Raw genomic sequence first — 10023 nt, forward strand, 5'->3', positions numbered from 1 at the left:
ACCACATGGGTGGGAGAGTGCCAGATATGGGAGGTCCTGGGTGGGTGGGTGGAGGAGGCCTGGATCTGCCTCATCTCTGCTGGGCCTGTTTCTCTCCCTGTGCAGTGGGCTGGGATGGGGTAGGAGCTGCATCATCTCCCTGGGCCAGGGTCCCACGCAGCCCACCCTACCTCCAGCACGCAGACTAGAGGCCGGAGAGCCGGCAGCCCTGGGAGAACAGAGGCCATGGAGGCAGAGGGAAGGGGACGGGAAGGGGGGCCTTCCTGCAGACCTAAGGGTTGAGGGGGGCAGGTGTGGGGAAGCCCATCCCCTGACTTGTCCTCATGCAGATGACCTTCCTTGTCGCCCTCTGCTAGACAGGGTACAGCCTCCAGGGGCCTGGCATCCCTTGAACCAACCAACACCCATCCAACAACCGCCCCGAGCCCCCAGCCCACACTGCCCCAGGTTGGGTGCAGGGCACGAGCCCCTCCAAGGCAGGTGACGGTGAAGCACAGGGAAGACAGGAGCAGCTCACATTGGGGCTGCGGGGGCAAAGCCCGGGGGGCTTCCGGGGGGAGGCAGCTGGAGACAGCCCAGAGGCAGGCCCTGATCCTGGCCCGAAGGTGGGATCCTGGCCCAGGGCCCTCAGGGCAGGTGAGTGAGTCTGAGTGGCCATCTGCTTCCCGGGCTCAGACCTGGGAGCGGGGGCTGCAGCGGAGGGAGTTGATGTGTCACGTCTCAGCCACTCAGACCAGGGCTGGGCAGGCGCAGGAATTTCCGAGGAAAAACTGAAGGCCAGAGGTGGGAGTCTGGGGCTGGACGGGGACTTTCCGGGTGAATCCTCGTCCTGTGACCAGCCCTAGGCTCCTGCCTCGAGGAGGTGACCAAGTGACCTGCTGATCGGTCACTCACCACGGACCCTGGCCCTGACCCTCCGGGCGTCAAGCTCCCCATGTGCGGTTTGTGAGGCCGCTTGGCTTCTGCTGTCTGCCTGAAGGGGCTCCCAGGCTAGGGGCAGCCCTACAGGGCTGATCACCAGCATGGGATGTGTGGGAGCAGAAGACGTGGTTGAGCAAGACGCTCTTGCCTCGGTGTGTGGGGGTGGGAAGCTCTGAGAGACACTTGAGGGGCTTTGAAGGATGCGCAGGAGTTCACTGCTGGCTTGCGGCCAGGTGGGGCTCCAGGCTGAGGCCCCCGGCATGGGATAGAGGCCCAGTGGAGCCCTGGGGGCTCGTGTGCAGGGCCTGGCAGACAGTCAAGGGGCTGGAGGGCCCCATACTTGAGAGCAGCTCTGTGCGTGCAACTGCAAGTGTGGACAGGGATCCAGGCCTCCTGACCCCTACCCTGGTGGCCCTCCGCCCTTCATCCATCCTGGGCTTTCCCTTCCACCTCACACGGACCCAAGTGCAGGCTCCAGTGACTCACCCAGGGCCATAGTCTAGCCTGCCAGCCGAAGCCCTGGAGAACAGGCAGAGCCAGGCCTGCAGAGGAGGCCTATGCCCTACATCAGACACCTCACAGGCCTTTCCTGAAGGCCAAGGAAAGCCCAGGTCCCTCCTCTGTCCCCAGACTAGGCATTTGGTCAGAGGTCAGGACAGGTCCTTGAAGGGGGGACATGACCCCTGGAGTAGGGCAAGGGCTTCTAGGGACACTAGGGTCTCTGAGGGGACACAGGTCTTACCAGAAGACAGAAGGTGCCCCTGGCCCTGTGATGCTGCCAGCAGGAGACTGGTTCTCTTGTAGGCCCACCTCACTTGGTATCCCTCCAAGGACCCCCAAAGCCTGGGTGGTGGCCTGGGGCCAGGACAGCAGGCCTGGGAGGTCCTTCTTGAGTTCTGGGCCCTTCCGGCAACAAGAGGGGCAACCCAGGTGCCCAGGCCGGGCTGCAGACGGAAGGCCCAGCGGACATGGACGGAAGGAAACACACACACGCGCGCGCGCGCACACACACACACACACACAGCCAGGGACTCTCTCCCCCCCCCCCCGCCCCCACCCTTCCCAGGAACAAGTGGCCCTTTCTGCAGCTGGGTGGGGGTGGCCACACACTTGTCCCTTTGTCCACCATGTCCCAGGCCATTGTCCTGGAGTCCAGAGCCCCTGTGGTGTCTGCCCTGGGAGAGGAAGGAGCAGGGGCCGGGGGCCACGTGCAGGGAGGTCCAGCCTGGATGCTGGTGTGGGGAGTGGAGGTCTGGCCTCGCGGGGCACCAGGGTGGGCCAGTCAGCACAGCAGGGGCAACAGTGTTTTATTTCTCTGCCGGGGGTGGTCGGGGACCAGCCTCAGGCCAGCCCGGTACCCTGGGGCTCTCGCGCCGACCTGGGGTCACCGAGTCTCCTGACGGCTGGCTGAGGCCAAGGGCAGGCACCCAGGCCCTTCGAGCAGCAGGGCGGGAGGGATGCCAGCCGTGCACCAGAGCTGGAGAGCAGGCCAGGGCAGGGTTGGCGTCGCCCCCTCCATCCTGGGTGCACGCCCCCATCCCCACATCCCTGCGGCTCCTGTGAGCGGCAGGGGCACCGAGTGGCTCTGACCCGACTGGCCAGTCACCGGAAGCACGTTCCCGCCCTGCCCAGCTCTTCCCTACATGACGCTGCGTGTTCGCACGCATCGACACGAGAGGGCTCTGGCTGGGCCAGGGCCGCAGAGGTACTTCCCGGAGGCAGAAGCGAATCAGCGGGGCTGCCCCGGCCCTTCGCCAGCGGGAATCTGGGGACATGCCCACGCGGCCTGTGCACTGCCCAGAGGGGTGGGGTCAGACCTGAGGCCACACAGCGGGGTCGCCTCAGATGCCGGGCAGCTGGACCATGGGGGTCCCTGGCCCTCCTCCTCCGGGTCTTTGCAACCCCCGTTTCCTCCCTCCTCGTTTGGGGCCACCTGGGAAGGGTCAGACCTGCACCCCGCCACCTGCACTCTCGGGCCTCAACATCCAGGAGAGCCTACGGCAGTGGAGACGGTGAGTGGCAACAAAGAGCGGCAGGACGGGGACGCTGACCACGGCGGTGACGTGGGCGGGAGGCCTCCCTCCCCGGGGGCCGGATGCTGTTCCACCGTGGCAGCCCCACTCAGCCGCCCGGGAGGCCCCCGGCCCCGCCCCACCCCGCGTCCGTCGGTTTCTAAACACAGGCCCCGGCTGGCACCCGCCGACCATATAAGGCAGCCTCTGGCCGAGCTTCGCCTCCCCGTCCGGCCCCGCGGTGCTCCCAGCTCCCTGGAGCTCCTGCAGGCGGCTCACTAGCCCGGGGTCTTGGTGGCAAAGGTCAGGTAGCCGGTGTGGCCCACGGTCTCCTTCATGGGCATGCCGCTGCGGAAGGGGCCGGTGTCGGGGCCCGGACTGGCCCCCAGGTCGGGCGCGGGCAGGCTGATGGTGCGCACGTTGTAGACCTGGGGCAACACCTCCAGGGTGCTGAGCTCCGAGAAGCCGCAGGCCGCCAGCGCCTGGCACGTGCGCTGCACCTGCTCGATGCACGGGGAGAAGGAGCAGAAGCGCCCGCCTGCGCAGGAGGAGGACACGGGGTCAGAGGGCAGGGGCCGCCCCCAGAGCCCCGCCCGCCTGGCAGCCTCCTCTGGCCCGGGCGTCTGCGGCCTGGGACTGCAGGGCAGAGGCAATGCACCCCCAGTCCCTTCGGGAGTGGGCGCTGCGAGACCCCACTGTGAGAGCTGAGGAGGGTGGACGCCCCGACCCCTGCCCTGGGGTCCGAGGCCATGAAGCCCCCACCAAGCCCTCTGGCCACGAAGAGCTGCGGCCCCAGCGGCCCCAGAGTAGGGGAGCCGGGCCGGGGCCGGGGGCAAAAGCTCTTCTGCAGCCACAGGGCAGGGCCCTGCCCAAACAAAGCCCTCTCACGCGCCGCCACGGGCCCAGCCCACCACCCTGATCTCCCTGGGCTTCCAGAGGGCACCGCCACCCCTGATTCCCACCAGGCAGCTGAGGGTCGGGGCCAGCGCGGAGCCTTGGCACGGCAGCCGCCAGAGTGCTGGGCCTGAACAGCTTCAACCACACAGAGCAGCCTCGGGGGCGGGGGCTGCGGCTGTCACAGGAAATTACAGGCTGTCGCCCACTCCTGGGAACACGAGGTGCCCACTCTGAGCGGAGCCCCACGGACCAAGGGTGAGGGAGAGGGGGCGGGAGCCGCAGCCCCTTCCTGCCGCCTCCCACCAGGGCTCGCCCACACATCCAGCAGGCTGGCTAGGGGAAGGGACGTGGCCCAGGCCAGCCCCTAGAGATCCCTGAGGCCTGGTCACCTCAGCCACACGTGGGACACAGACCCCCAGGTGGTCAGCTGGGAGGCCTGGGCTTGGAGGCAGAGCGTGAGGTTGACGTGAACCCAGAGGGCACAGGGTCACCCCCAAGAGGGGACGCAACCCCTGTGCACACAGCCGAGGAACTGGGGCCTGAGCCTGCTCGTCAGCCAGAGGCCCAGAGAGCCCGCGGCCGCACCTCGCCGGGCCAAGCTGGAGAAACGCCAGACCCACGAGGAAGTCGGGAGCCTCTGGGCCAGAACAAGCAGACCCAGAGAACGGGGCTTAGCGGGGCGGAGGGGACGGGACAACACACAGCATGGCTCCCTCGGCAGGAGGGAGCCCAGGGCAGGGACTGCCTGGGCTCAGCCACGGCTGCGCGACCGGCTGCGGCCTTGGGGTCCGAGGCCTGGGCCCGCTGGTGTCCCTGGAGCAGCGAGGACCTGCAGGTGTCCAGGGGGCAAAGCCGGAGCGGGCAGAGGTGTGGGGAAGCCAGCGCTGCCCCTCTCCCCAGCCCCAGGCCACCTCAGCAGAGACCAGGACACAGGAATCCAGGGCTGAACTTGAGCCAGCAGGCAGGGGCCCCGCTGGGACCCTATGGCCGCCTTGGCGTCTGTCTTTCCGAGGGGCAGGCCTTCCCTGGGGCGCCCTGGCCTGCCTCTCCCGCCCCCTCGTGCTGCACTGCTCAGCGGGCAGGAGGACGGCCCGGCTGCCTGAGCCAACAACTTCTCCAGAAAAGGGAAAAACCCAGGGCCTCGCCAGCACTTTCCTGGCTCGGAGCCGACCTTCCAGCCTCTGCACCCAGCATCTTCCCTAAAAGGGGCGCATTAGCCTGGCTGTGGCGGCGGGTGGGGAAGGGAGACTCTGCAGGCACTGGCTGGGGTGAGGGGCTGCCCTCCGACCTCTGGCAAGCCCAGAGGTGCAGGGCCCGCCTCTCACTCAGGCAGGGATGCCACATTCCCCAGGGACTCGAGACACCTCCCACCTTGGGGTGGGAGTGGGGCCAGGCCAAGGGGCAGGAGCCCAGGTGGAGGCCCACCCTCCCCAGTCCTGACCCCTCTCACCCTCACCCTCTCCCTGGGCGACCTCCCCATGACTCCCCCGCTGCCCTGACCCACCCCCGCTCAGGCCGAAAGTGGCCCCGGCCTGGCCACACCCCTCCCAGACCCCCACCCCCACCCCCCGCTCACCTTCAACCTTCAGGGCGTCCCAGGCATGGCCCACGGCCTCCCAAGGCGAGGGGATGTCCAGGAAGACAGCGTCCGCCTCGCGGCTCACGCCGAAGCCGCTGCGGCACACGTCCTGGGTGCGCACGGTCACCCATCGGCCCACGCCATGCTCCTGGAACTCCTCCCGAGCCTTCTCCGCCCGCTGCTGGTGGAACTCCACCGTGTGCAGGTGGCCCGTGGGTGCGATGGTGCGGATGATGGCGTGCGACACGGAGCCGCTGCCGGTGCCTAGCGGGACGGGACGGGTGTCAGACGGGAAACGAGCCCACCCGCACTATGAGGGACCCATCAAGGGCCCACGAGGTCAGCCGACCCCGGGTTACCAGCAGGCACCAGTCTGGAGCTCCCTGAGGGGTCCTGGGACACGGAGGCTGCATGTGTGGCAGGGGGAGAGGAGGGAGCTGACTGATCATCGATGTCCGCCATGGGTCCAGAGGGGAGGGTGGCAGCCCTGACCACCCCCGGCTCTGGAGAGACTCTGCTGCACAGACCTGGAGCCCCGAAGACGGGTCCCGAGAGGGGCCGGGACTGGCCCGTGGCCCTGCAGGCTCTGTGCAGAGCAGATCAAGGGGACTGGAATCGTCCCACGTGGTGGCTGGGCCCAAGCTCCCCGAGGGACTCAGGTCAGTCCATCTTCCTGCTCCCCCCCGATCCGCTCCCACCACACGGGGTGCAGCTCTGCCCTCACCTTGCGCGACCAGGGACACGGTGACCAATGTGCCCCCCACGTCATCGTCTCTGTTTTCCCCCAGCCTCACGGGCCACTCCTCAGCTTCCTTCACGGCTGCCCCTCTGCCAGCCTTCCTGTCCTGCAGTGTCCAGCCGGGCCTGCGTCCTCCGGTCACCCCCCGTGACCTTCCCCCACCTCGCTGCTCCAGGCGCCAGGCCTCACGAAGACGCCCGGGCGCCCACTGCACACCGATCACCTCCCCCGCGACCGCAAACAGCGCCCAGCATTTACAGGTGCAGAGCTGGACCCGATCCAGCCCAAATCCACTCCCTGCCAAGCCTCCCGAACCAGCTGGTGACATGACTGCCCAGCCAGACGCCTCGGAGGAGCCCTCCCCTTCCCCACAGGTAACTCCTGCACCTCCTCCCCCATCTCTCTGGGAGCCCTTCTCCCCACCTGCCTGCCGTGCCTGCCCGGGCCCCGCTCCCGGCTCCCCGTGACAGCCCCTGACCCCCGCCTTCAGGCCACCTCAACACAGCCGCGGATTCTCTCTCCCCGCAGTCAGACCAGGCCTCTGCCCTTTCCACGCACGGCGGAGTCGGACTCCTCGTGACTCCCGAGCAGCACCCCCTTCCTCCCTGACCTCATCCCTGCTCCTGCCACGCTGGTCTCCTTGACGGCCCCTCGCGCAGGGTCTCTGCAAGACTCTCCCTGGGGTGACCCTCCCCTTTGGCTCTTGGTACCACCTTCCCATCACATTCAACCACATTCAACTCACTGCTCCCTCCTCAGAGAGGTCCTCCCTGACACTCCTAGCTGGAGGGACCCCTCTCTGAGTCACCCTCAAACACGCAGCCCTGTTCCCCAAGCCCCCCAGCAATCAACAACACCGTAACGGTCACAGTGGGCTTCCTGTCTGTCCCCTTTGAGAAGCAGAAACTTGGTCTGTCTGGTCACGGCTGTAGCCACGGTTCCTAGAAGGGAAGCTGGCGCATCAGAGGAGCCCAGAAGCACGCTCGCTGACAGCACTTTTCAGCCGAGTGGAGCGAGGCCCTGGCTGCGGATGCACAGGGGGAAGCAGGGGATGAGCTGGCCCTGAATCCCGTCCACCCCCCAGCTGCCCTGGTGCCTAGCAGTCAGCCTCTGCCCAGGCCCCACCCACTCTCTGACCCGCTCACTGCCCAGGCTCTGCATCTGACTCTCCCCATTTCAAAGTGCTTGGCTGGGCAAAAAGAACCATCCAATTGTCCACATGGAGAAACTGAGGCCCTCCATGTGGACAAAGAGAGGGATGCAGATGGCTTGAAGCCTCCAAATGTTGGCAGCAGCGCTACGGGGAACTCTTCGTGACTCTGGAACCCAGATGCCCGGCCCACGAAAAACATGCTGGAAACCTAGGCACACCTGGGCCTGGGCTGCTCTTGGCTAGGGTGCATGCTTCAATCCCCAGCACCTGCGCGCGTGTGTACGCGGGCGCACACATGTGCAGAGGCTGGGAACAGCTGCCTTCAGGCACTTCCATCTGCACTCTAGGCTCTGGGCTCAGGGACAATGGTGCTGGCCTGGGATGAGCACGGGGCTGGCTCCTCACCCACAGTGAGCACCCTGAAGCAGCCCTGGCCTCCCTCCAGGAAGGGGCACTCTCAGCCCTGGGCCCGGGGCTCCCATTCGCAGCAGTCAGGGACGGCCAGGCCAGGCACCCTCTGCCCTCGGTCAGCGCCGAGCAGCGCTCACACCCCCCACCCCACCTAGACAAGTAGGATCCCCCCTGGGCACCAGCTCCTCCAGCGGGCTAGCCTTGGTCCAGTCCCATCAACTCTCACACAGAGTACAGCACCAGTCTCCTAACCGGCTTCCTTGCTTCTGCCCTCACTCCCTGCGGTCAGCACCCCCAGAAAGACCCTGTTAAAACAGAAGTTGAGTAATAATGCCTGTGTTCAGGAAGGGCAGGCTGGAGGCTGGCTGGACAGTGGGTCTGACCTCCACCTTCATGAACTGAGGCAACCTGAAGAACTCACCCGATTCACAGACCACAGAGCCTGGCCGAAGCTCCAGCATCATGGTGAGCAGGGCAATGTCGGTGGAGTAGAGGATCTGGGTGCGGTGTGGCAGGTTCAGTGTCCAGAGCTCAGGTGTGGGGTGCAGCACGTACACCCAGCCACCTCGGCCGCAGGTCACCTTGGAGCCGAAGGGGCGGCCAATGAGGTCTACTGAATGCCGAAGGACGCCGTGCCGGGTCTGGGTCTGGGCCCCACGCTGCACACGCACTGCCACCATCGCACCATGGCCCAGTGACAGGATGGCTGTGTCACCCTCTTTGATCAGCTCCTCATACGCCACGAAGCTCATGGTGTTGCTGTCTGGCACGTGCCAGGGACCTGGGAGGTGTGTCGGCATGAACATGTAAGGGGGCCAGGAGGCAGCATATGCACCTGGGGTCCAGAGAGAAGGCTGTGAGGCCCAGATCCTGAGCAATGGGGGTGGAGTAGCTGGCTCAGTCCCTGGCACTGTCCATTAGGACAGCCCAATAGGGCTGCACCCTGGCCTGACATTTGAAGCCCTTCTTGGTGTGGTCTTAAGAAAAAAGCCATCAGCCCAAATCACCGATGGAGAAACTGAGGCCCTACACTGACAGAGGAGGGGCCCAAGGATTCCCACAAAGTAAGGGCCTGACCCTCTCTCTTATCACCCTTCTCCAGGAGCTTGGTTCCCATTCTCCAGCTGTAGGATGAGAGAGCGACTACCTAGGGAAGAGCTGCAAATGGCCCGTGAGGTCACCTCCACGCCAGGCAGAACGCCCCCTCTCCCCAGTTTCCCCTATGGCGGGCTCCTGGGCAGACAAGTGGCAGGGGGATGCAGATGTAAGGGCTCGCAAGCAGAGGTTGGGGACGTGCAGGGGGCAGTAAACAGAAACACTGGCCTGGCCTGTGTAGAGGCAGGGGGCGGCTCAGGCCAGGCTGGCACAGGGCTGGGGGCGGCCATGAGAGGCTGCAGGGAAGTGCAGGGCGACCCCCACCCGCGCACTGCCACCCTGGCCCTGCGGAGTCTCACCGGCGACGCTCGTCGGGCTCCGACTCCCGGAGGGTCTGCACGTGGCCCCGCGCCACTGCCACAGCACTTCCGGCTCCGGCCTGGTGCGCGGCGCCCGCCGATGACGTCATGGAGTACCGCCCCTCGCGCGCGGGCTCCCGGGAACCACGGCCGTCCCTCTCGGCCACCGGAGCGCGCCTCGTGCTCGGACTCTCTGCTTTATATCTACTTGTGCAAAAAACAAACTGAAAGCCCCACTGTCCCGCCGCCGAGCTGCTGCAGTCCTTCCAGACTCTTCCTACGGGCGCTGTTGATAAAGGCTGGGAACAGGGCAGGGCCCCGTTCCGCAGGCTTTTGACAGCCCCGGAGTCCCCGGAAGGGCCGCCCAGGCGAGCTGCGCAGTCCCCTACGAGGACACTTTGCCATGGACATTTTGTCACTGCAAACCGCTCTGGGAACACCTGTGACGGGCCCCAGGATAAATTCCAGAAAATGGAATCGCCGATGAGAGGGTCGACCCAGAAGGCTTTGGCTAGGGTCAACCAGAGGAGCAGGAGATGGTGGCCTGGAAGGGTCTGCAGAAGTGGCCTTAGCCCAGGCCTTGCCTCTTCTTGGCCTGCCTCCTCTTCAGGGGCACAGTCTCCGGAGTGCAGGAGCTGCTTCAAGGAGGGAGGGGGTCCTGTGTCCCCTCCTGGAACCCAAGGTGCAATGAGCACTGGGTGAACTGTGCTCCCTTTGGGGTCGGTCAGTGAGGACAGGGCCAGTGGCCTGAGCAGGGGGGAGGGGCAGCTGGAGGACGGGGGCAGAAAAGGGAAGCAGCAGCTCTGCTCTGTCTCAGCAGAGCTGATTCAGAACCGGTTCCTCTGGAGAGTGTGTGC

At 66.1% G+C, this 10023-nt stretch overlaps 1 protein-coding gene across 2 annotated transcripts; it reads right to left on the reverse strand.

Moving 5' to 3' along the window:
* Nucleotides 1-2016: 2016 nt before the first annotated feature.
* Nucleotides 2017-9710, reverse strand: TRMT61A (tRNA methyltransferase 61A). Of its 2 annotated transcripts, none has more exons than XM_079914753.1 (4): nucleotides 9167-9710; nucleotides 8134-8493; nucleotides 5407-5673; nucleotides 2017-3471 (listed from the first exon to the last, which is right to left on the reverse strand). In XM_079914753.1, exons 2-4 carry the CDS (start codon nucleotides 8462-8464, stop codon nucleotides 3212-3214), a joined length of 858 nt encoding a protein of 285 aa, XP_079770879.1. In that variant the 5' UTR covers nucleotides 8465-8493; nucleotides 9167-9710; the 3' UTR covers nucleotides 2017-3211. The 2 variants fall into 2 exon arrangements, with proteins under 2 accessions (XP_079770879.1, XP_079770878.1); XM_079914752.1 differs by having other exon boundaries at nucleotides 8134-8547.
* Between the last annotated feature and the right edge of the window lie 313 nt (nucleotides 9711-10023).

The sequence above is a fragment of the Stenella coeruleoalba genome (assembly GCF_951394435.1).
Source record: "Stenella coeruleoalba genome assembly, chromosome: 2".
Classification (NCBI taxonomy): Eukaryota; Metazoa; Chordata; class Mammalia; order Artiodactyla; family Delphinidae; genus Stenella; species Stenella coeruleoalba.